The 25,762-nt window shown below is 49.2% G+C and overlaps 8 protein-coding genes across 8 annotated transcripts; 4 read left to right on the plus strand and 4 right to left on the minus strand.

Moving 5' to 3' along the window:
* Positions 1–178: 178 nt before the first annotated feature.
* On the plus strand, positions 179–2,207 carry LDX57_007533 (CCCH zinc finger protein). Its single transcript, XM_046089249.1, has 5 exons — positions 179–448; positions 504–1,079; positions 1,134–1,245; positions 1,301–1,353; positions 1,467–2,207. The coding sequence occupies exons 1-5, from the start codon at positions 403–405 to the stop codon at positions 2,036–2,038; spliced, it is 1,359 nt and encodes a 452-aa protein (XP_045945219.1). The 5' UTR covers positions 179–402; the 3' UTR covers positions 2,039–2,207.
* On the minus strand, positions 2,208–4,085 carry LDX57_007534 (uncharacterized protein; the record flags this gene model as incomplete). The annotated part of the gene is made up of 1 exon (XM_046089250.1): positions 2,208–4,085. One exon carries the CDS (start codon positions 4,083–4,085, stop codon positions 2,208–2,210), a length of 1,878 nt encoding a protein of 625 aa, XP_045945220.1.
* A 1,127-nt stretch (positions 4,086–5,212) lies between these two features.
* Positions 5,213–7,214, minus strand: LDX57_007535 (uncharacterized protein; the record flags this gene model as incomplete). The annotated part of the gene is made up of 8 exons (XM_046089251.1): positions 5,213–5,713; positions 5,778–6,107; positions 6,171–6,568; positions 6,624–6,706; positions 6,759–6,848; positions 6,897–6,920; positions 6,972–7,042; positions 7,092–7,214. The coding sequence occupies 8 exons, from the start codon at positions 7,212–7,214 to the stop codon at positions 5,213–5,215; spliced, it is 1,620 nt and encodes a 539-aa protein (XP_045945221.1).
* Positions 7,215–9,364: 2,150 nt separating this feature from the next.
* Positions 9,365–10,023, plus strand: LDX57_007536 (uncharacterized protein; the record flags this gene model as incomplete). The annotated part of the gene is made up of 2 exons (XM_046089252.1): positions 9,365–9,474; positions 9,558–10,023. 2 exons carry the CDS (start codon positions 9,365–9,367, stop codon positions 10,021–10,023), a joined length of 576 nt encoding a protein of 191 aa, XP_045945222.1.
* Positions 10,024–10,798: 775 nt separating this feature from the next.
* LDX57_007537 (uncharacterized protein) lies at positions 10,799–11,707 on the minus strand (the record flags this gene model as incomplete). The annotated part of the gene is made up of 4 exons (XM_046089253.1): positions 10,799–10,979; positions 11,027–11,104; positions 11,160–11,429; positions 11,496–11,707. 4 exons carry the CDS (start codon positions 11,705–11,707, stop codon positions 10,799–10,801), a joined length of 741 nt encoding a protein of 246 aa, XP_045945223.1.
* Positions 11,708–16,330: 4,623 nt separating this feature from the next.
* LDX57_007538 (uncharacterized protein) lies at positions 16,331–17,354 on the plus strand (the record flags this gene model as incomplete). The annotated part of the gene is made up of 1 exon (XM_046089254.1): positions 16,331–17,354. Exon 1 carries the CDS (start codon positions 16,458–16,460, stop codon positions 17,352–17,354), a length of 897 nt encoding a protein of 298 aa, XP_045945224.1. The 5' UTR covers positions 16,331–16,457.
* Positions 17,355–19,333: 1,979 nt separating this feature from the next.
* LDX57_007539 (uncharacterized protein) lies at positions 19,334–20,232 on the minus strand. The gene is made up of 3 exons (XM_046089255.1): positions 19,928–20,232; positions 19,616–19,849; positions 19,334–19,542 (listed from the first exon to the last, which is right to left on the minus strand). Exons 1-3 carry the CDS (start codon positions 20,054–20,056, stop codon positions 19,489–19,491), a joined length of 417 nt encoding a protein of 138 aa, XP_045945225.1. The 5' UTR covers positions 20,057–20,232; the 3' UTR covers positions 19,334–19,488.
* A 598-nt stretch (positions 20,233–20,830) lies between these two features.
* Positions 20,831–22,567, plus strand: LAP3 (C1 family peptidase; the record flags this gene model as incomplete). The annotated part of the gene is made up of 4 exons (XM_046089256.1): positions 20,831–20,963; positions 21,038–21,126; positions 21,210–22,070; positions 22,133–22,567. 4 exons carry the CDS (start codon positions 20,831–20,833, stop codon positions 22,565–22,567), a joined length of 1,518 nt encoding a protein of 505 aa, XP_045945226.1.
* Between the last annotated feature and the right edge of the window lie 3,195 nt (positions 22,568–25,762).

The raw sequence follows: 25,762 nt of genomic DNA on the forward strand, positions 1-25,762 counted from the left end.
TGTTGAACAAAAATCTATGTAGCATATAACCAGCACGGTCATGGCGTCTTGCTCTTGAGGTGGTTTTTGGGTTGCAATTATACAGGGCGCATCCGGAGTCTTTTGTAGGTTTAGATAGCTGAAATAACCCGTACATGTCCATAGCAATCAAATCTACTTCACCTTACTTTCTTTCACCGGATATTTCCAGTCAAGTGAATGTTTGCCTCCTGCCAAACTACCGGAACAATTCAAGTGCCCGCCAGACACGTGATGCATGACTTCACCGCCCAGCGTTCCCGCCGTCACAATTATGACCACAACAACCTCGCGCATCTTTCATCCCCAACCTGACCGTAAACGCCTTGTGGCCCATGCCAATAGCTAACTTTCCCTTCACTTTCCTTCATCAGTAGCCCCAACATGTCTGAAGACCAGGATCTAATGGCTAAGATCAGCCAGCTTGCTGGTATGCCTGCCCTGTCACTCTACGAAGACCCCACCGGCGGCTAATCCTCTCACAGGTCAGATCAATCGACATAAAACGCAGAACTCCCAGTCCCCCGCCCCTTACGGTCATGAATCTCATTCCGGACCATATGTATCGCGACACGCGCCCTCCAGAGGACGACCGGGATGGGCACCCTATCGAGGCCGACCGTACGGACGAGGACGCGGCGGAGCTCCCCATCGACACCGTACCCTCATCCTTAATAACGCCACGTCAGGAACGCCTGCTAGCTCGACCCCTTCCGTTGGCGCTGCCTCTGACAACGATGGTGAGAGTCGATCGAACACGCCGAATGGGTGGGTCGCCAAACATGACCGCCACATGCAGCTGATCAACTCGGCCATCTACGACAAGGAGGCGCAGACCCGGGCGAAAGCTATGGAAGAGAGTCGTAAAGCCAAAGCCGTGAAGAAGGCTCAGATAGAACAGGCCAAGGTGCTTAGGTATGCTCAGGGGGTCGGGAGACAGTATCCACCCGCAGTGCCCAAGGCGTCGGCCACTGCCGAGCCGATGGCCGAGTACCAGGTCTATCTCAACGATATCCCGTTCCGAGTGTCGCGTGGTGGCGGCAAGCTGATTCGAGTCTCTGGTGCGACTCCCCTGTGTGCCCCGCTGCCCCAGGGGGCTGACTTACCGTCGATAGGTGATCCCAATACTGCCAACAATACGCCTAAGCGAGTCACGGTGGCTGGCGTGACGTTCGTGCGCAGCAAGAATGGAAATCTTCATCGTCTTGGTGCGGTGACTTCGAAAAGGTGACACTCTATCACTATGGAACGTACATCGCAATGGGAGCTCACCGTCTTATAGGAAACCGACGATGGTTAGGAAGAATGAACTTTGCAGCCGATTTTCTACGACGGGTACCGATGCTTTCCCTCTGACGAGCCTTAAACTTACATCCTTTCCATTCTCACACTAATTTCATCGATTTTGTCTGGAACAATACTGATCTAGGCTTTTGTGATTTGTCTAGGAACGTGCTACAAGGGACCGAATTGTCTCTACATCCATGATCCGAACAAAGTCGCCATGTGCAAAGACTTCCTTCAAACTGGTAATTGCAATGCAGGTATAAGTTGCGATCTCTCCCATGAGCCTTCGCCCCATCGATCCCCCACTTGTATGCATTTTCTGCGCGGGCGTTGCGTCAATCCGGAATGTCGATATGCCCACATCCGGCTGACTCCGGGCGCGCCCGTGTGTCGAGCTTTTGCAAACCTGGGCTACTGCGAGAAGGGTGCCGAGTGCGACCAGCGTCATGTCCATGAATGCCCTGACTATGCCAACACCGGCGTCTGCAATAAGAAACGGTGCAAGCTGCCCCATGTGGACCGGGCTGGACAGATCCGGAAGAACACTGCTAATAATCGCACCGAGATCATGATCGATGAGGACGAGTCTGATGCCTCTAGCGAGGAAGAAGAGTATGATCAGATTGACTCAGATGACATTGACTCGGATGAGCTGGACGATGAGCCCGAGGAGCTTATCGAGGGAGCCGGTGGCAGCGAGCTCTCGCAGCAGCAGGATTACATTCGCCTTTAATTGTAGATTCGACAGCGGGTCTGACGCCTGCTTGGGGAATAACGATCTCTAGATACCCATCCAGCGTGTTTCAATTGTTTGGGGACTTGGTTTTTCTTGTTCTTTTTACGTCTGCTTTTTTCGATAGTGTACTTATGATAGACACGAACAAATGGAGATGTTTTCACCGTTAAGTCACCTCACCCCCGTATTCCTGCAGGAGATTCTGCATTCCCTCTCCCCACCGCATCGCTCTGGACAATATCGTTTCGCCGCGAATCTCCTCGTGCACGTTCGCCCCATGTTCAAGCAAGCACTTCGCCACTCCCCAATGTTTTTCTCTTACGAACAATCCTCCCCAGAGGGCAAAGCGCAACGGTGAGTCCCCCTGCCCATTCCGTTCGTTTGCGTCCGCTCCATGTTCCAGCAACCACCTCACTACTTCTGTATAGTCATTCGCGATTGCGATGAATAATGGTGAATTTCCACGGCCATCGAGTGGATTCGCATCCGCTCCGTTTTCCAGCAACATCTTCGTATAGAGATGTCGGCCTTCCAGAATCGTCGCCGTCAACAAGGGCCTCAGCTGTCGCCCCCATCCCACCGTATTCACGTTCGCTCCATGATCAATCAATAATCGCGCGATCTCTTCCCGGCCTGACCAGACTGCCCACGCCAGTGCCGAAATGGGCTTGTATCTTTCGGCCGATTTGGTTTTGTCCATCGTGTTCACGTCCGCCTTGTACTCCAACAGCAGCCTCACCACCCCTGTATGACCTTCCTGTATAGCACCACACAGCACCGATCTGTGCCGCCGTCGGGTGTTAGGATCTGCTCCTTGGCCCAAGAGCCTCGCCACTAGATTCTCGCATCCTCGGGTTGCCACAAACCACAGCACCGGCGTTTCGTCGTCACTGATTTCATCCACGTTCGCTCCATGATCGATTAGAATCTCGGCTGTCTCACGGCGCGACTCTCGCATTGCAATCCGCAACGGCGTCTCCGTAGGCCATGTGGCCTCCGTATCTGCGCCCTTCGAAACCAACATCCTCACCATCTCCGTCTTCCGCGATTTCGTCGCCCACCAAACCGGCGTCAGCTTCCCTGTCTCCGGCGCATTGATATCTGCCCCCCGTTCAAGCAACCTCTTCGCCACCTCCATACTCCCATAATACGCCGCACACTCCAGCGGCGACCACCCCCGTCGAGCGTTCGGCATCATCCTTCCCCCGTGATCCAGTAACAGACTCACCAAATCCGCATGATCATTCATCACCGCATCAAACAACGGCGTGTGATGCTTCTCCTCACTCAGCCTCAAATCAGCCCCCAGCCTCAGCAGCGCCTCCACCGCCGCCGTCCGCCCTCGCTTCGCCGCTGCCCTCAGCGGCGTATCGCCATAACAGTCCTTATAATGATTCATCCTCTTATCCACCGGCACCCCATGCTTCACCAGCACCCGCAACGGACCCTCAGGGCATTCCGCCTCCGTCGCATCATGAATGATATCAAACTCCGTCGTCGTCGTCCGTTCCACCTTCGCCCGCCTCGCCACCAACAACTCCATCACATCCGTATACCCGCCCCTCGCGGCCGCGCTGAGCGCACTATATCCACCCTCATTCTCCCAATCCACATTCGTCTCCCTATTCGGATGCTCACACAGCGCGCGCACAACCTCCGTATACCCGGCCGCGGCCGCAAAGATCAACGGCGTCGAGTTATTCCTCTGCTGCGCTTTCCCGGAAAGTGTGGCGTTTGTGTCGCTCGCGAAACTTGGACAGCGTGTGGCGAACGACGCGGGGAGTTCTTTCATGGGCGGGCGTCGGATGGTGTTGATGCGGGCGCCGTGCGCGAGCATGTTTCGGGTTAGGTGTGGGAGGTTGTAGATGGAGGCCCATTGGAGGGCGGTGTTGTAGTGGTGTTGGATGTTGGCGCGGTAGAGGGCGGAGATGGCGACGCGGTAGAGTTGGGTGCTTGTGAGGCAGAGGGCGTAGAGGTCGAAGGTGGATGGGATGTGGGCTGTTATGGAGAGGATGAGCTCGGAGGGGAGGGATTGGAGGTTCATGGTTGGTGTAGGGGCTGTCACTAGGTAGGTGCTACCTGTGGATGCGGATAGAGAGAAGTGCAGGTTTCGTTTCTTCGTTTGGTGTAGGAGCTGTAACTTGAGGCGATATCTATTGATGTGGGTAGATGTGGGTGTATAGTATATTGCAAGCAGATGAAGACGGAGGAACAGAAAGAGGGATAGTAAGTGAGGTAAAGAGAAAGAGAATCTGAGGGGTGGTACTAGTCTATAGTCTAATCCACATGAACAAAGAAAGTAAAAAAGACAAGACATTCAACTAGATTTATACCTCCTCCCCAAAGAACGACTCAACATCAGTCATATCACAACCTTGTCTCCCTGCTCTAAGTTCAGCCAACCAAACACCACTATAAGCGCGCTGTAGTAGATAAATGCCCAAACCGCAGTTCAGCCGCCAAGCTACCTAGGTACGTAACTTCGCCGTTCACCTCAGTGCATAGTCCATAAGTAGATGGGTGACTCAGTCACAGTTCTAATTCAACTATCTGCATACAACATGTGCCATGGTTGAATCCAGACCTTTTCGTTCTAATCCAACAATATCAATCTTCCATGCTTCTTTAGATCCCCAAGCAATTCAATCATAGTGAAACCGGTCAGTCAATTTGACTTGAATCATCTGAGCGCCCCGCATTCCGAGCGCTTAGGCACATACTTAACATTTTTTAGCGTTGATGGGGACCCGATGAAGGGCTTGGACTGGTCTGGGCGATCTACATGAATCGAGGGTTCAGGTTAACATCAAGAGGTGCAATTGAGCGTTTCCGGAAGTTTGATAGCGGAGGGTGGTGTTTTGGGTTGAAAGTAGTTGATGGCGATTATCGTGGTGAACGATGGATATGGACTCCATGTTGTAAGTAATGACTAGCATTTGAAAGAGTGCCATTCACTTTCCATGCCCTGGATACTTAGTGGTTGGATGGGTGTGACATGGTATTGGTTTGATTAAACTATTTAATTTTAGCAATCTTCGTTTCCTCCGAATCCCTCCTCTGGCATATATACTCTGTTTTACATAAGAAGATCAAGAAGGAGGAAGGAAACAAAGGCAGACCTTCACATTCTTCTCCCTCTCCACGGCCAGCCAAACATCCAAACCGATCAAATCACATCGTCTCGATAATTGGCCCGCGATACACGTTCTTTGCCCTGATGAAATAATACACCACTGCAATAATCACCGTTCCGAACGTGCTCACAACGCTATAATTCATTGTCGTATAGTCCACGACCGACTCGGTGGGCCAGAAGCTAAAGAAGATAACGATGATCATGTAAATGATTGCGAACACGTTGACCGCGATACCTAGGATACCGGGAACGCGGAATGGACCCCAGACAAGCGGGGAGCCGGGAACGTTGACGGTCGTAGTAGGGGAGTTGAAAGAGGAGGGGATGTCGGATTCGTGGTCGTAGATGGCGCCGGTGACGCGGCGATAGAGCAGAAGGGTACCGACAGATAGATAGGAGAGGTAGAGGCCCGAGACGGCCATGGAGACGACGTCGTTAAGGGCGACATCAGAGCCAATGTTGATGAGGCCGAGGAGGGAGGCGACAGTCATGGTGAACACGACAGAGTAAATTGGGATAGAGGAGGTGGGAGAGACCTGTTAGTTTTGGACTTATTGTTAGCTATATACTTGGCTGGCACGTTAGACTGGAGTAGGCTACCTTGCTCCAGAGTCGCCATCCTGGAATCCCTTGATCTCGCGCAAATGACCAGAACTGACGGGATGTGGCGGCCAGCATGCCAATGGTAGCACAAAGACCAATTATCAGCATGATAGATATCATGGTCAGAGAGCCCGGTAGGGAGTTTGTGGCTTGGTAGAAGATTTGCATAAAAGGGTATCCCGTGGGAGTCTCAAGTGCGGCGTCGAGATCGCCCATGCAGAAGAGAACGGCGATCAGCATGCCGAAACCAAGGGTGCCGTTAATCAAGATGGTCATGATGATAGCTCGAGGGATGGTAACGGATGCGTTTTGGACTTCTTCGGCCATCTAGAATTTATAGATTAGTAACATTCAATTGACGTCCTGCTGGAAGCCCTCATGGAAACGTACATGCACCGCGGCATCACCACCTGCGAAAGCAAAGATTCCTCCTTGCATACCAAGAAAGAAAACGATCCCGTTTGACGACCAGCCGCCTTCGTTAGTCCAGGTGGTGAAGACTTCTTTGGCGGTTTTATGGTCGGACATGTACGTAAGAGGAATGAGGATGGCAAGAAATCCGAGGATGTGGAGAACGAGAACGAGATTCTCTAGACGGGGGAGGAGTTTGCCGCCGACGAGGTTGACTCCTAGAGCAAGAGCAATCGAGGCCCACATGATAAGAGTTCCTTGGTAGGGCTCGGCATTGTATCTCTCATGAGCTAAGATAGCAGCGCCCTGGATTTCGGTCCCGCTAAGGAATGCGGTAGAGGCGAAAGCAGATTGCCATCCGATTACAGTAAGCCATCCTAGCGAGAAACATTAGTTTGCGGACGAGAGGTCCGGCGAGAGAGAGTTGTGCACCTGTGATATAACTGAGAAATTTCATACAACTGGGAGGCGCAAGCATTGCGCACCAGTGATACTGGCCACCGGACGTCGGAGCCCTGAAATCGTAAGTCAAAAATAAGTGATATAACCAGTGTAAGCTAGACTCACATTGAGGATAGCTCAGCAAGAAGAACAAAGCAGCATCCCGTCCCAATCCATGCAAATATGTATCCGTAAACTGCGGTGGCAGGACCTCCACTGTGTTCTGTTAGCAGCTAGACAGAACACAGCAAACCGAAGACCGACTTTTCCATAGGAATCAAAAAGGTACTATCCAAATATTAGTATCTTGTTGCACATTCTCTGCAGGGGCCATCCTACTCCATCAATCCTTCCCATGTTGCGATGATAGTACAGCTGAATCCAAGAATCGACAAGACACCGAAGTTGCGCTGTAAAGTTTTAGATCGGGCTAGGAATTGGGTTGCTGGCAAACCGTACCTTTAAGACCGACTTCTTCCCCACTCGCGCCAGATCCAAGTCATCGCGATCCTTGCTATTCTGCGCCTGTCCGACCTCGTGGAGGGTCTGAGCAGCTCTGTTCTTCAGCTCATAGGAAGCCATTTTGAGTGCAAGGCTCCGCGAAAAGCATGAGTAAAAGCAGAAAAAGAAGGACGAAATCAGGGGAGAAGAAAAACGGTCCCAGATCTCCAGAAACCACGGAGAAAAGAGAAATTTCTCGGAACATTAATCGGCTTGCTGCTGCACGGAAGCATTAGCAAACACATAACTAATGTCTGCAATCGATGGGATTGGCCATAGTTGACTGGACTTCCAGGGGGTTTGCGCGACCATCAGGCAGAGGTGCGTGGAACACTTCGGCTAGATGCTCAATAACAGCCCTGTGGGGTGAACAAATTAAACAATCGTGCTACACGACAATGTCTGGCAAGGTGGCGTTACATTGAAACGGACCAAATGAAGAGCAATCCGGTGGCTAAATGCTAGCGACGTTGACTTGACAGGGGATGTTAGGCCGGTGCATCGTTAGTGCCAATTCTGGGACTTTTGAAGACTGAGATGTTGTTCGGCCTCAAGATTGTCTGAACATTTCGGGTTCTTTTGACGTCGTCTATCATGTAATGCTCAAGTTTGCACATGATACAACACAAAGTGCAGTATAAACCCCGGGTTTCAAGATGCCCAGTGCATTAATGGTGTGGCCTGTGCCAACCGAAGCCATAATTACTGATCCCTGTTCGTCTTGCGCATAGCGTCCTGCGCCGCAATTTATTTCAGGATTTGCCAAGATATTTGGTGGGGTCCAAGCACTTGCGTACACAGTACATATGAATATGGGTTGCTTATCCTTCTGCGCCATATCCGGCCGTTCTGGCTGAAAGTTAGTGTTCGGAAAGGTGGGTGGTTACCTGTTGGCTTTTATGGCATGGATTAGGGCTCTTTTCATAGGCCAGCCGGCAAGTACATACACCGATGGGCGAGTATCGCGTCGGCTCTGTAGCCATCGTTAGAAATTAGTTGCCTCCGAGCTTTAGAGCGGAAGAAAAGTCGTGCTGATGACTTGTCGCTCTAGTCACCATGCACATGTGTTCGAGTGGTTCCATTTTCAATTCGCAAACATACCTTGCAAGAACAAACCTGGCAAGGGTACGGAACGCGGTAACTCACCGGAACCGTGGAAGACCTAAAATAAACGAAAAGGAGCAGCATCCCTGATCATCCTGCGAGTAGCCTCGATTAGTCCAGGTCCGAACCGGGCTCGGAGAAGGGAGTACCGTTGGAGATTAGCCAAGTTCACAGATTGATATTTCTTGCCAAGGGCAAAACACATGGTGGCATTTTGTGATCTTTGCCGGGTAAAATGTCGCTCTCCTTGGTAGAATTGGGTGTCTGAAGCTATGGTCCTTTTATTCGAGGCACTGACCACATCGGAGAATGCTGATCCTTCTTTTGAGCCTGTCTCGTATCCTTTGTGTTCATTTGTTTTTGCATGATCTCGTCTTGTTGAGAACGGTGCGATGCCCCGATTTGCACCAGACAGCTGGAATCCCGCGGTCAACATCACATCATGGTTCCTTATGAGCTCTACCATCCTGTGTGTGATGGCCCGGCTGACCACGAAATGGCTGATTTTTCGAAAATTAACAACAGATGATCATCTCATTATTGTATCACTCGTGAGTTCTTTCATTGTCGTTAACTTGAGCTGCTTGGCTCACAGTCATTGACACCGCTATGTCCCTACCAGGCATTCTGCATAGGGAACACTATTGCGCTCTCCATGGCCACAGCCAATGGATATGGCGATCACACGGACGCGACGTCGAGAGTAAAACAAGACGCTGTCATGAAGGTATGTCCACGCCCGCCTAGCAAACCATGCATTATGCATGCCACCACCATGTGGGCTGATTGAGTTTGGTTATGAGCAAGTCTCAATTCGCAGCCTTGCTGCTATTTATAACGAGTTTATTGTTCTCGAAACTGTCCATGACAAGCTTTATTCGCGGTCTTTCTCCTACTATGCGGGATCGGCGATTCGCACATGTCGTTCAGGGCCTAGTAGTGGCAACTGGAATTGCGGCATTTTTTGGGACCGCATTTCAATGTCGGCTCCCAAGAACATGGGATTATATGCATGGAAGGTGCATCAGTAGGGTTGGTATACACCTATTCAGCTTACCATCTGACATATGGACTGACGGATTGCTCCTGGAAAGATCTCCTGGACCACGTATGTAACCATCACAGCAATGATCACCGATTTTCTGATCATCGTTCAATCCATGCTTTTGATCGTGCATATCCAGGCGACGGTCAGAAAGAAGGCCTTGTTTGCGAGTATATTTCTCCCTCGCGGGTTGTGAGTTCCGATGCCCTGATCCCTTTGTTTGCTATCGCAGAATAATATAATAGACCGATTAGCGCATCCTAACGATTGGACAGCGTAATTGCCTCATCCCTCACTCACCTGATCCTCGCGCATAAAGCCTCTCCCGACGATCCATTCGTCGCGTCGGCTCCCTCGACAATCTGTATGCAGATCACTCAGTCGCTCAGCATCGTCACGGCCTGCTGGGGTCAACTTAAACCCTTCCTCGATCGCATTCGCTCCGACGCGTTCAAACTCTCTGGCGCCGATTGGGCCAGATCGAATACCTCGTCCGGCGCAGGGGCGAGTAAAGGGGACCGAACGACAAATTCGCATTCGCGATCGCGGCTGAGATCGAAGAGCTCAAGACATGGACTCGCGTTGGATTTCGTGCCCGAGCCGATGAAGAAGACAAGAACGCGAACGATGATTTCCGTGGGAGGGGACGATTGGGATAAGGGAAGTCAGTCAAGCGAGACGCATATCATCCGTGAAACGCGGAGTTTTGCCGTTGTGGAGGAAAGTGCGGGGAGGGAGTGATTTTGTCTGGACTTTGCTTTGGATTCAATTAGGACCTAATATGATCTATCAGTGTAAGCCCTAAAACTCAAAGTTGTAGAGTAATTTTAACACCAAGGTAGACTGTTGAATGATGAATAGGCTTGAGGCACGGTCCCTGACACAACCTATCTAGTTGTTGATTTTGGCTTTATTCCCAGCAACTTCTCTCCAGAATGAGAAACACGCCCACCACCCTCGTCCATCCATTCATTTAGAAGCTTGGCCCCATTCCTTCCATTGCTTCTATAGACATAATAATCTTTTTCCAATATCCTAGTGATGCTAAGTTGGCCGACATCCGTAAAGCCCTTGGTATCCTTGGTTCTGGAGGACTCCACAGTATTACCTGCCTCATGTGGCTTCGGGGCATTTGCCTGTCGGGTGTGTTCGGGCAGCTGGATTGTGATTCTGACGGGTACTGCACGCAGGTTGGATAGACTGAGAGGCGTAGTTGATTCTGCTTCAGCCTTGGGTGCTCCTGGGATAACATCCGCCCAGTCTGCTAAGGACTCGCTTCTTGCCTTTTAGCGACCAGGTAGATCCAGCCCTTGAGACAGTGTCAATGAGATAAACATACACTCTCTCACTGACACACAGCCTTGATCATGTTAAATCGACTTTGCGTTGTGAGATCTTGTATCCGAATAGAATAGCGTCCATTTCCCGTTTAACAGCTCTCGTCGTAGGAAGACCGTCCACCTATAGTTTGTCATAAACGCAAATCTCAGTTCTGTTGCCTACGTAGAACTGGACATTACTGATTGCTAAGTCGGGCTTTCAAGCTTTCTAGCAGTTCATCCTTTTGGAAAAAGAGTATGCTGTCGTAATGACCCTCAATCAGGCCCCAGTACTCTAATTGTTCAAAGGCGTCAAGGCATACATCGTCCTTGGTTCGATTTGTATGTTGCTCAGCGTCCTCGAGGTCCACGATAAAACTATACAAAATTAGTAGGGACCCGAGCAACTTTGACAAGTTACGCACCATTGGCCGCTGGTGGGATCCCATATAATGTTTTCCTTTCGTGGGTCCCAGTGGGTAAAATAGTGGGAAGAGAATTCCCTTAGAGCATTTAGCCAAACCCTGGTGTAAGTGCATTATCTCTCCCGGTACACACCATAAAGCTGCTATCAATGCAACTCGGATGCGGTTCTTCTCCGCCTCTGTGCGGTTGTCAAAGTCATTCAGCGTCTCGCCGGGGACTTTCTGCATAACGATATATGCCACGTAGCCTCCTGGTAATTCGTCGTCCGGACCTTGTGTTTTAATGGCATATCCAAGAAGTTTAGGCGTGCATTTGCAATCTTGTAATTGGGATAGATTATAAATCTCGCGATTTATCTCGTCGCTATGCTCGGAATAATCGCGAGTAGTCCAATACTCAATTCTATCAATATTAATCCTGTTGCTTGGTTTCTGGCACAACTCTCCACCAGACAGCATATAAACCTACTGGCTTTTGATCTTGATGATATCCGGTGCGTTTGATGGCTGATCAACTCTTATAGCTTCATAGACCTCGTGACGTTCGGTTGTAAAACCACCGAGTGGATCTTCTTGTTGTCGGACCTTGGTTGAGAGGTTTTTACTGATTTCCCAAACTCCGAATTGGAGATGTACCTCGGAGTGAGACAGTGATTCTTTTCGAGGAGTACTGGATGACATAGTGCTGCTATGGAGAGAATACTGAGAGTAGCAAGGGTGGGCAGGACATTACGTGTTGTGGCAGAATTGGGCTTGGCAAAGGGGTTCAACCGGCCGAATTATATGGAAAGATATAGCTGTGTTTATATAATTTCGTAGCTTCCTAATCATAGTCTGATACAGGAAATCTATGTAGTTTAACCTCTGCAGTTATACAGTGAAACCTAGTTAGTTAAATCATTAGTTTCTATAAAATCACACCTCCCCTCTCGAGACAACCCTGAATCTGGTTTCTGCCTTCCTACATGTGCCTTGTTAGCATCATCGCATTCACTTGGATTGAGCCTCTATTTCATCAATTTGATTGCTCTTTGACTATTTCAGTAGAGGGCCTTGAAGTCGTCGTCCCGAGCAGGCATTTTTGAGAATCGAGGCTTTTGTAGGGATGGAGATACCCCATACCTATCATTGAGCGCCTCACAGGCGTTTACCAACTATTAACGTAGTCTATCTGGGCTCTAGATCAGGGTTCATTATATTTTCTATTCCTAAGCTTATTCCAAGTATACGGAGTAATGAGATTTGCGTGTCTTATAAGTCGTGCTTTGATGCATACCAGATGAAGAGAATTTAAGAGTGGTGGCCGGCCTTTTTTGGCAATAAAATCAAAGAGATGAGGCGGTACAGCGGGCTATACCGGTATACTGGCCATATGGTAAAATCATTTTTAATTGTAAATTCTGCTGGAAGTATCTTCAAACCAATACAACAGAACACCTCTTAGCGCTATATAAATACACTCTCCCCTTATTATCTCTACCTCGTACCTGTTCTACCTACCTGCCTACCTGTTACGACCTTGATGTGCAGCCAAATCTGGTAACTTGGAATTCTAGTCTTTTAGTAGCTGAGTGGGTCAGCGGTCCAGTATTATTAGATAATAGGAAGAGAAGTGTATCTATTCTGAGCCCTTCACAAGCGGGTAAACAGGATAGACAGATAGTATTACGGACTCAGAATGGGCATACTTCTACCCCTCTTGTTCAGATTGTATGGCTCTCAGCCTTGTTGCTCTATCTGTGCCTCGTTGATGAGCTGCAGCTTTGTTTACCAGCCTATCAATCAACAGCGTTGTACAGGACATGTCACAACAGCGCCCCCTCAAGTGGTGATGATTGCGGGGCTTGGCTGCATCGTATAGAGCCATTTACTCATCACACTAGTATTAGCATGATAATGCTGGACACAGCAAACAGATGCTGCTTAACGGAATAGGACAGCACACGAGTATTGTTACCAACGAGAAATAGAAAAGACTATCTTGTTTTGGAGTCTCTATAATGGGCACAGAAGTTGAAGCAACCCCAGAGAGCAATAAGACACCCAGAGGTGTTACGCTTTTCGTCCAGTCTATGCTATTGATGGTGCTTCCGCACCTGAGGGCCATATGGTTATCCTCGCTTTGAACCACAGCGGCTATAGGTAACCGATAATTGGAGCTACTTGTGATCCTGTTGCATGTGCTGAGGGTCTGTGCGGGAATGCCAGCGCCATTTCGACACATATCTGAGAGCGAAACTGCGGGGACTTGTGGTAGTTGTATGGGCTCAAACTTGTGTGTTAGTCCGATAGGCCTGTGTTAGTTCAATAGGCCGTGGACAATACCATTCCCTTCTTTTTCCAGCACTAGAGCCAGGTAGCGAAAGAGGGTGGCGGTTTTAGACTTACTTCGATTTCAGTGTTGCCTGATAGTGCTTGGCCTTTTCCCAAGGCGCCGGAGCGGGCCTATATATAGCCTCGACCTTCTTCCACATGTTTCTAGCTCACTAGAAACACAAAGAAGCAGAAAAAAGTTATCGTTTCATAGAATCCATTTTGACAAACCTTGCATTGTTGCCCTCCTGAAACCCGCAATGGCAGTATATCTCTCTATACCCATCCTTGACGAGCTCGTCATATGTGTGTTCAATCAACGTGTTTCAGATTTTGATTAAGATGGAATAGCCGGGCGCTTTGCCAACTAGAATCTATTTTCCATACCATAGGCCAATCCAGAGAATGAATAATTGAACAGAATTGTATATTCTATCAAGCAAGGTTCAACGGGCACGAGGTTACCCAGAAACCGTAGCTCTTTCCGTAGATGAGAAGGTTTGGAGAGTCGGAGGTGAAGCAATTTCTCGCGCCCCCCAACCCTAATCTGACAAGGCTCTCTGCTTTTTCGGCGGCTGACACTGTTCAAGTCACCAGGGACAAGTGTCGCGGAGCTTTGACCTTTCTGACAGTCGATACAGGTAAAGCGTTCATTGGATGACCGATTTTCCATACCAACACATTTTACGTGTTGCCATGAAAAGCATTGGAGACAACAGACGCCATTCTTTTCTAAATCTCCACGTATGCCACAGCACGGTACAGACGAGTGAAATCGTAGGACAACGGTGTCTTTGAGCTGGGGTATCGAGTTATAGTAGCACTGTCTAGCGGCAAAGGAAGCTTGCGAAAACGCTACCGTATCTCGAGGCTCCAATTCATGTAAGATCTTGTGAAAGATCTCGGGTGGAATGTTCTGTTTCCATCTTTCTTTGTCAAGCAAAGGCTTTTTCCAGTAGCCTGATGTTATAATCCGGGTCAGAGCACGGAACCCTGGTGAGCATTTGACCGCCGAAAAACGATTGAGTAGCACAATACTCTCAGAGGCCAAAGCAACACCATTAAAAACCTCCACGAAAGTGACATGATGTGGTGAGATAAGAATTAAGTAGATGTTGCGATCCCCACCATAGTCGTCAATATGTGGTTTCGCTTTCTTGAGAGCTTCGTGTATCATACTATCGGATTCAACGCTTTCTTGTAGGACAATGAGAAATCCATGGAACCAATACGTGTCCGTTTCAGGATAAGTCCAAGAAGGAATCGACGCGAAGGATATTGGAAGCTCAGCGTTGTTATCAGGGGACAGTTCAAAATCCCAAGCTGCAAGACGCAAAAAAGCTGAACCTAGAACCCTGAAAATCGCGGAACTGTATCTCCATGTTAAAGGATCATCAATATAGTGACGCCATACGAAAACGAAGTCGGTAAAAAATCGCTCTTGTAGCTCATTCATGGGTGTGGGAATGCCCAAATCTATATCAAGCGCCCCAAAATCTAGTCTTTCACTTGACGGCGGCTTACCCCGACAGACACTATCATCAATCATGTATGCAGGCTGTTCGAGAGAGTGCTTTATGAAAAGCCTGGAGGACGCGCAGAGTTTTGATAAATCAATGTGTATTGCCGTCGGCCTCAATGATCCGTTCAGCTCCTTCCATAACGAGATTATGAAAACATCTGCGTCTTGGTCGACAGTGTACACATAATCTAGATTTGGATGAATGGGGGTAGGAAAAGGGACTGACTCCCATTTCACAAGATGGCCGGGCTGGTCGCGTAGTTGCTTGATGATCCGAAAAGTTGATTCGTCGTCAGGGGGGCTTATCCGCCCTCGTGGATGACAGGAGCGATACCAGTTCCCTGGAAAGTAAAATCAGCGACCTGAGAGATTGTATGGACCCCATTTTACCAACCATTAGTGTGTACGTTCCAGAGTCCCCTACACACCATGGTTACAGAATCCTGTCGTGATTAAAGCGTTTTTGATATTTGCTGTATTGCTATAGGTGATTATCGATCAGGTCGTAAAAGATAACAACTTGAGCGAGCAAGATTTCTGGAAATGAGAATGAGGTTTATTCCACCTGAAGCTTGGGTTTCCAGGTCCGCAAAATTGATATTTCGATGTTCCATCCTTTCCCTCGATTAGCCAACGCTAGAAGCGGGAAGAATGAAAAACTGATATATCATGTAAATCATTAGAGGTGTGCGCGGCGAGAGTTATTCTTGATAAGATAGATCCTGGGCCTCGACCGGGAGAAATGTTCACCCGAGCCGACCGTTACTCCCTATCTCCCCAGTCAAACAAGGCGTATATCGAGGCGTCTTGTCTTACTGGAAGACTCAAGCCAGCTTCGACTTACTCAACTTTGTGACGAAGCCAACGCCAGGTCGAATGTGTCAGTGTCAGGGGCATGGATTCGCCTGGCACGCTGAAAACCCGTCGCTTGCTGCGTGGTGAAATTACCTACGCCGAAGCGAAGGACAAAGATGCTAATATCCTGCATGAGTTGGGTTACCGGGATCAGAAAATCCAATTCTTTACTCATCTCTACCAAAACAGAAAGCTTATTAAAGCTATCGCTGCCCACCATCTCGGCCTTGCTTCTCCAGACATATGCCACGTTGTGGATGTGGAGGAATGGATTCACGGGAGCTTCAATGTTTGTATCCGAGTTGACGTTGATAGTCAGGGACAGAATCCCGCCAAGCAGTTGATGGTTCGATTTCCCCTGCCCTATCGGATTGGTGAGAATTGCTGTCCAGGGAATGCGGATGAGAAGGTCCGTTGTGAAGCTGGCACATACGCATGGCTTGAAGAAAACTGCGCAACTATTCCTATTCCCCAACTATATGGCTTTGGACTGTCAAATAATCAAACCGTATGCCCCCTATGTATGTATATTCGAATATGGATCTTTACTTACGGTTCTAGTTCACTTTTGTCGATAACTTGCCTATTTTCACGCGGACCATTGGACGTCTGCGTCGTTGGCTCTTGTCTTTGCTAACTTTTCCAACTCCTTCTCGGTACATTCGGCATCCTATCAAAGATCAGCTTGCATTGGGCACACCGTATATCTTGATCGAATATATCAGTCCATCGCGAGGCAAGATGCTTTCTGACACCTGGGAAGAAGGGCGCCATGATCCCGAATTACGCAGCAACCTCTTCCATGGTCTCTCGCGCATTATATTGACGTTAGCTCGCACTCCATTGCCAAAAGTTGGTTCCTTTACTTTGGATGAAAATGGTTATTTGAGGTTGAATAACCGCCCGCTTACTCTTGAAATCCAACAATTGGAGAATGAACAAATTCCGGTTGATATACCGCGAAATGTGACCCACACAACCGTTGACTCCTATCTAAACGACATGATCGCATTCCATGAAAGTCGGCTCCGCCATCAGCCTAACGCGGTCAACAGCCTGGAAGATGGTTTCTATCAGACAGCTGCATTAATGGTTATGAAAAGCGTCTGGTCTTGCTTTTTTCGCCGAGAGTTCCTTCGAGGGCCATTCTTTCTCAGCCTCACGGATCTGAATCAATCCAACCTTTTTGTCGATGACAATTGGAACATCACATGCCTTATTGACTTGGAGTGGGCTTGCTCTCATCCAGTGGAGATGATTCATCCTCCGTACTGGCTAACAAGCCAGGCCATTGATTTGGTGAACTCCGATGAGTACAAGAATCTTCACGCGGAGTTTATGGCGGCTTTCGCCGACGAGGAACTACAAATCAGACCGCCGATCAGTCTTCACTCCGTGTTGCAGCAGGGATGGGAGAGAGGGACGTTCTGGTATGCCTTAGCACTCAGTAGCCCTACGGCGCTGTTCAGCATATTCTATGATCATATTCAACCGATGTTTTCTAAGACGCACGATGACCCAGCATTTTGGCGAATCACTATGCCTTACTGGACGTTCAATACGTTTTCATTCATCGAGCAAAGGGTGAAGGACAAAGAGGAATACGATGTCTCCTTGCGAGAGGCATTTCAATCATGAATTTCCCCGTACGGACTTGCATACAAATTCTTGATAATCCTCATCGACTCTGCCCTTGTGCATCGCTGTTGCTTCCTATGCCCCCTTGATACTTATTTTTGAAGTCCTCTATTGCATTTTGAAGGTTCAGAATAGCCTTTTTCCCTCTATTCTCTTGTGCAGCTTTTCCCGACGAAGAAAGCTGGTTCATAGTTTTGGCGTCCATCTTCATAGCGATACCTGCTTCTTCGACTTTGCCATCGTAGCTGGAATCGGAGCGTCTGTCCCCCATTGTGTGAAAGTCTAAGGTGAATATTAGCGATCATTTTGACGGTAGAACCATTTTCAGTTAACTCAAAACCGACATGAACTATCCACAATAGAATGCGATGAGGTTTATTGGAGTCTCAGAGGTGATATAGGTCTGGCGGTATACTGTCAAGGCGTCACAAGTAATTCTATGACCCGCATGGAGCTTTACTTACATTGGTAAGACGAGGTCTGAAGCAGCAGGATGTTTGAAGCTGGTCAACTCCTTAGTTACGCACAGCGAAAAGAGGTGAGTTCCAGAAGCTACCTATTTTTCTAGACGCCGAGCACATGTAGGCAATAGACATGCGATGCGCGCCGGATGATTCAAATTGACTCCTCGATCACCTTGACGTGGCTTTGCAACCCCGCAAAGCGAACGACAAAAGGCGCGTGCATGAGCAGCTCGAGCCCGCTGCTGGATTCCCAGAATGTCACCTTGCACAACCCAGTGACAACAGCAACTACCGTAACCAGAGCTCATGCTGGACTGTGTCATTTTCTCCAGACAGTCGATTATTAGCATCCGGGTCTCACGATGATACGGTTAGAATCTGGGACACTACTACGCACACCTTAAGACAGACGCTCGAGAGCCACATATTTGGAGACAGTGATGTGAAAATCTCACCAACCTATCACCTACTAGGTACTAACATCAGGTACGTACGATAGCGCAATCAAAATGCGGGACATTGGCACGGCCTTACAAAGCCCTATTCTCGATGACAGGAACGCCAATCAGTCTATTCGGTCATTCGGGCACGGTGGGTGTTTTTGCTTTTTCGCCCGACGGCCAGCTACGTGCCTCTGGCGCTATTGATGACAAGGCCAAACTCTGGGATGCTACTGGAGAGCTGATACAGAATTTGAGGGGCAGTCGTCTTTCATTCAAGCTTTTGATTTCTCGCCAGATGGTTATCTCCTCGCATCCAGCTCCCAGGATAGTCCGATTGTCCTCTGAGACACCAGCACTGGAACTCTGCAGCACTCTTTCGAGGACTAATTGAACCCCATCGGAGAGCTATCGTTTCCACCGGGTAGTCCACTGCTAGCCTCAGCATTTAGCGATCAAACGGTCAAGATCTGGCACGCTTCTACTAAAGCCTTGAAAGAAAACTTGTCATTTGAGTTACCTGTTATCACATGGAGTTCTCGAACCATGGTGTCCTAGAAACAAAACTGAGACGGCAAGAAATCCAGTCCTCTTACGGCAGTATTACCGTCTTCGAGACCCAACCAGGGACGAGATAATCATAGAAGGGAGCTGGATAGTCATTAATGGTGACAAGGCTCTATGGCTGACTGCGGAATGTCGACCGTCTTGTTCTGCAGTTCGAGGGCACATAGTTGCTTTGGGCCACATATCGGAAAATGTCTCTCTGATAGTATTCTGTACAGAAGATTATATACTGGAAAAATAGAAACCCTCTGTGTGGGATAGATTGTATGCTATTTATAAGCAGCAGGAATGCGGAGCTCTCGAGACTGGTCGCAACCAGATGGATAGATGTCCATCTGTGCTAGTTTATTCTTGCACGATATAGTCTGGATGTTGAGATTGAGTTAACTAACCTTCAACATTTAGTTTGCTTGCAACAATAGCCCAGTCATACAATGGCTGCCCTCGATGCCGTGTATGTAGCCATGGTGTCTGTTCCGGCTGTCGACATGTCAAAGTTTTGCGATGAAGGAGAGTATATCATAAGATAATCCCATTGAATATTATCAAGTAAATAACAAGTACCATTCTCCCTAAGAGACATCAGATCACATTGAGCTTTTTACACATCATAACCCCCAATCCCTATACTGGATTGAGCATCCACAACAGAAAAGAACGCCATCACGCAACCTGAACAGTCTGATTCAAGACCTCCAAGAACGGAAACGGCCCGGCCTAGATGAACAAAATCAGCAATTGAATATACCAACCAAGTATATGCTATAGATCGAAATGCACCATTACTTACCCCAACAAGCGAGACATGCGCCACACCGAGCACCGCCTCGCCGCTCTCAACCGAGTCCGGTACAGTGACGGTGAAGTTCTCATACGGAGGCAGATAGTATTCATGGTAGACGGGCTTGAAAGGTCCGTTGTATAGGATCTGGCCCATGACGTCCTTGGAGTCATGGCAGGGGCGGTTGGCGCAGGATTGTAGGCCAATGGCGACGCCGACCTCTTGGGATCCTGTTAGAGAGTTCTAGCAGGTTGGATGTATATTAGTACGGTTGGTTATGCGCAACAGATGACACCTCTTCGAAGTAGGAAGGAAGCATACAGGACGTTGAACTTGCACGGTAAGTTTGCTACCAGCTTTGATGGAGGTCGCGGCCTGAGGCAATCCGATTCGAGCATTCTGCGCAAGGGCGCCGACAGCCAGGGATGTCAAGAATAATAGGGTGTTCATATTGAGATGAGAACGGAAATACGGGATGTAGAGTATTGCAGTGACAAGATGCGATTGAGATAACGATGTCTTGCAGATGCTTGCTTCAATGTCCCCCGATGTCTGGATGCAGGGGGAAATCGCTGTTATTTATATTGCCAGGCGACACAGTGGACACCACCGCATCGGAAGTTATTTATACATGGCTGTGAGTCGGTAACTCGCATTAATGGACGCCTGAGTTTTCCCCTGCGAGTCTGCATTTTGCAGCTGCGGTGCTAAAAATAAGTGGTTCTGCGTCTGTCGTTTCCATGGTACAGCAGGCCAGGCTGGGACAATCTGAGACACGGTAGGGAGAAGAGGGGATTGGACCTATCCAACGATATCGGATGGGGAAGCTTTGCCATCTGAGACAAAACTACACAGGAGTGACGAAATAGGTTGGGGATAAGCACTGTCATCAGGTTTCGGGTAGCGAAGATCCCGCGGCACCGTTGCATCTATGAATGGAAATGGAAGGCCTGATTATTGAGGCTTTGAATATTGCGCCATCACATGAGAAGGGCGGAATATGTCAGCAGAGAGGGAAGTCCCTCGCAGAATCACGCAGGGAGAGAGTGTGCCCGTAAACGAGGGGATGACCGCCCTCTGCCAGCTCCCTCCTCACCGACTTCTCCCTGCCCCGCACCCACGCCCGATGTCCTTGAGGACCTTGCGGGTATACAACAGAATAATCATCATCTTATTTAGCCACCCATAGACTCTCTCCGACAACATCCTCTTTACGTAGTCAACATGGGCATAGGTTACTCGAGTCCCCAATTTCCTCTGGAGGAAAAGAACCCTCGTGAATTAACTGCAGCCATGACCTTACGACAGCTGGTGTCCGGGAGCACGGTGGATGTGCGGCTTGAAACTGAGGAAGCTCGTATATCGCCCTTCTCGTTGCTTCGTGTCCCTTTGCAGCAGAGATAGGGTGAAGATCGGTGCTGATGTGACTAGCTCCTCCCTACAGCGCCCGAGAGCGAACGACGGTTCTTGCTATCTCCCAGCTCAGGGACTGGGAGGATCGCCTGTTGAAGGATCCCAAGGTACCGGATCTCTCTGCCAAGCACTATGCACGATTTGCTTCAGTCTACGAACGAATTATCGCTAACTGGTGAGAGCGTTACAGAACCGTCTGGCTATCTCGAGCTTAGCCAAAAGCCCGTATTCGCAGATCCTCACCAACCAGTCGGCCGTCAGGTCCGATGCCCAGGTGTTCAACGTCAGGATTCCTCTCGAGGGCGGCCCGATCACCAACCAGCGCGCCTCGGGCCGCTGCTGGCTTTTCGCCTCGACCAACGTCTTCCGCGTGCCTCTCATGAGGAAATACAATGTGAGCGAGCTCGAGCTCAGCCAGACATACCTGTTCTACTGGGACAAGATCGAGAAGGCCAACTGGTTCTTGGAGAAGATCATCGAAACGGTCGGCGAGGATCTGTCTGGTCGGTTGGTTCAGAAACTCCTCCAGGACCCCGTCACCGACGGAGGCCAGTGGGACATGGTGGACAATCTGGTGCAGAAGTATGGCCTGGTGCCGCACGCCATCTACCCGGATAATTTCAACGCCCAAAATAGCAACAAGATGAACTGGCTGATCACCGCGAAGTTGCGCGAGCATGCATTGGTTCTCCGGCGACTGGCGCAGAGTCCGAGCGTGAAGGAGCGGGAAACGCTGGCAGAGACAAAGGAGGCGTTCCTGCAAGAAATTCATAGCTTGGTGACTATCATGCTAGGACCGCCACCCAATCCCGATGAGCCGTTTGTGTGGCAATACTACGATGCCAATGGAAAGTCGCAAGAGATCCGTCAAGCGCCGCGAGCCTTCGCCAGCCAGGCCACGGTGCAGTTGACCCGAGCGGAAGTCAACCCCAACAGAGTGCTGAGTTTGGTCAACGACCCTCGCAACGAGTATAACCGTTTGTTGACGGTTGATAAGCTGGGAAACGTGGTGGAGGGACGTCCTATTAGTTACATCAATGTCGACATGAAGGTAAGCCCCTACAGCACCGCTGCCCTAATGCCTTGACACGTGCCTAAATTAATCTATCCCAGACAATGAAATCGGCCGCCATCGCGATGCTTCGGGCGGGCCATCCCGTCTTCTTTGGCTGTGACGTGGGAAAGTTTTACGATGCCAATCCGGGAGTGATGGATACCGAGCTCCTCGATCTCTCACTGGGGTTCAACGTCACGCTGGGTATGGATAAGGCGAGCAGACTTGAAACGGGCGAATCGTCCATGACTCACGCGATGGTGTTGACGGCCGTTCATATCGAAGAGAACAAGCCCGTGCGATGGCGAGTGCAGAACTCGTGGGGCGAAAACACCGGCGACAAGGGCTGGTTTGTGATGACCGACCGATGGATGGACGAGTATACGTATCAGGTCGTAGTCGATTCGCGGTTTGTTGCCAAAGAGGTGCGAGACGTTCTGGACCAGACACCAAAGGTTTTGCCACGGTGGGATCCTATGGGAGTCCTGGCATGATAGTAGCAGATCCCGGTAATAGATTGATAGTCGTCCGGTTTTCTAGTGATAGAAGTGAGCTTTTTGGCAAGCGCAATCTTGAACACCCAATATGAAGCGAACCGAATAATCGTAGCTGATTGCCCCTTCAAAGTACGACCTTCACTCGGCAGAATTTCCAAGCCAAACACGAAGCTTTTTTAATTAAGTAGATTTGCCTTTACAAATATGGACACGAGGCCTAAGAGGGATGAGAACGAGAGATGTGAGGGTGTGTGAGGGCCTGCCACCCCCCTCCAAGCCCAGCCACAGGAAACGCACGGAAAAGCGAGGATCAAACCTGAGGTGTCAGTCACAGCAACGGCGCTCCTGCTTTACCCATGTGACCCGTACCGAGACATTCATCCTGCAAGCTGTAGGTACATACATACATACACCGTACATCCCCATCCCTTCCCACATGCACCTTCGCCGCCGAGTGTGTGTCTGAGTGTCTAACTAGCCCAGCCCGGCAGGCGATCTGATCACCGTCCATCCGTGCCTGATGGCATGGGCAGGCGAGCCGATCCCCGCCAATAACAGGCATTCCCTTCCATCACCGACCATTTATCGTGCCCACTGGCTCTACCTACCCGACCCAGATACTGTACATACACGCTGTTTAGCTTTCTGGGGAAGAACGCACGTCTGTTCCGATAGGGAGAGCTTTCATTGCATTATCGGCAGGGCCCACTATGTTAATTTGGTCCTTGGTTTTGCGATGGGGAGGAGGGGGCCGCAGGGTGGACGGATAAGAAGAAAGAACACTAGGTACGGATGGTTACCTACCTACCGCTACTGACTAACTGACCTACGGTGTAGGTATTGTACTCCGTACTAGGTACCGATGGAGCACGTACAGGACGCTGAGAAACTCTGTCTTCTTCTATCCTCTTCGATGTATCTTGACCGCTCTATCTATGGATCGAGATGAGGTTGGGCTGGGCGTGGAACAGAACAAGAGTACCTACTACCTACATAGGTAGCATCTGGGAGAGGGGCAGATCGCAAATAAAACCAAAGGGAAATTATTTGCTAGTAGGTATCCCCTGCCACCACACTCTGCGATTCTATATCTGACTGGGCTAGATGCAAGATAATAATATACAATACTATTAGACAGCTAGAAATTCTCGGTGAATTACGAACACCACATACATACAAACAGCCAGACAGACGTCCTCCCCGAGTATCTTCCTGTCTGTCTCTCTCCACGATTTCAAAGCTCGTGGCTCTCTGTGGCGCCTGCTCGACCGAGAGCCAAAAGCACGTCGATTCTGTACGATCAGCATTTTATGCAGATTGGGCAACAATTGCATCATGCAGATGAGTCTGAGAAGTCAATCTTCAAGAACAATGGACCCACTAGGCAGAGGTCGCATTATTTTGATTTATGCACTATTTGGAATTCGGGTGAGTTAGCAACTTAGCCGTGGAAAGCAGAGGCAGGCACAATTATGAACAGCTAAAGAAAATAAAAAATAAACAGGGAAATAAAAATAATAGGGAAGCTTCAAAATTGAGTTACAGGTAAAAAGGACCCAACTTGAGTGGGCATTTGACATTTCTAGTGGCGGACCTGAACTCCCGTCACCATGCGGTACTCACTAACCCTTCTGAAAAAAAACATAATAAAATCGATGCAACACATCCAACGATCTTTTACCCGGCTCTCTATGGCCAATACGTGCATCGACTCCTCAAGCACCGAGCTCAAGTAACCGCAGCAGGTCCCACGCGCTCTCCACCGATCTGAATCGCGCCCTACAATTGGGTCAACGGCTGTCGTTCACCGCCAGAAGGCCATCGTCATCGCAGCGGCGATTACCCGGAATGGGAGGTGGCTAGCTGCGTTTCTTGGTAAGACAGGAGACGAGAAATGGAGCAGCAAGATGGAAGCTTCGATGGGGTCGGGGCCAGGAATTTCAGGAGTTTTCCAGTTCCTCTCCGATTCGTCTTGCCGAGAGATAAAAATGGCTACAATTTTTGCTTCACCTTCTTTTTCCCGCGGCTTTCTTTGAGGCATACTCGAGTATCGGTCAAGAGGGAAGAAATTAATAAGCAGACTCGCTTCATGATGATTTGCTCTTTTTTGAGGATTTTCTCTTTGTTTCAGGATATGGATTCCTTTCCGATTGGATCTGTAGGTTGTTACTTCGCCGTGGTGTGGTTCTTTGTTGTTTCCTCTCGACTAGTATGGAGCATGCACTCGATCTTCGCTCTCTCTCCCTCCTTCCCAACGGAATCAAAATTCACCGATTTATGATGGGTCAACGTCAACTCGGCCTACGGAATACTGCCTACCCAGGGATGAAAGACTAGGGACGATCTGAATCCCATTCCGGCGTATCGTGCATCAGCTGCGTGGAAGAAGTAGAAAAAAGAACGCGTGAGACGTCGCCTTGCCCTCTTGGGGTCTAATTTTATTTTTATCCCAACGGGCCGGTTTTGATTCACGCGATTGACGCGAATGCCGTTTTTTTATTTCTTTCTTTGTCTTTTCTTTCTTTTTTTTTTTTTCACTAGTAGTTTAATCCTTCATCTTCCTGTTGCGCGGCCGGTCTCTTTCATCATTCCACCACGGCAAGAGTGGCAAGAGAAAATATTAATCTAGAAAAAACGATTTCCATCATGTCGGATAATTGGTCTCTTGACAATGAGGTCGGGTCCCGGGTGAAACGTGGCATCAATATCACGACGGTTTTTTTTTTTCTCTTCTAGCCTCATCTTGCTTATCTTAGTATGTTGTATGGTTCCATTGCTCTTCATCCCCGGTCAATCGCGTGTACACAAACTACCGCATCTAGTTTAGAGGAATGGCGAGGGTTACAATGACAAGAAGGAAAGGGGAGGGGAGGTGTGGAGATGGACGGACAGCCCGAAGACACCGAACAAGATGAATGGATAGATAGATGGGGGAAAGGGAAGGACGGAAAAGATGAAACAACAACAAGCCATGTAGTGTATTCCGAATCAGGAAATGCCCTAGACGACGAGGCGAGGCTTTCGAGAAGACAGCCGAGATTCGCCAGAACCTTCGAATTTGGGGACGGTGTAGGTGTAGTGAGTGAGTGAGTCATACACTCAACTCTCATCGGCTCATCCTGTCATGGCCATACTCCGTACTACCGAGATGGGATGGGATGGAGGTGCTGTCGTCGGACCGGTGGGTCCTAT

This window comes from Aspergillus melleus (assembly GCF_016097325.1).
Source record: "Aspergillus melleus strain CBS 546.65 chromosome Unknown contig4, whole genome shotgun sequence".
Taxonomy (NCBI): Eukaryota; Fungi; Ascomycota; class Eurotiomycetes; order Eurotiales; family Aspergillaceae; genus Aspergillus; species Aspergillus melleus.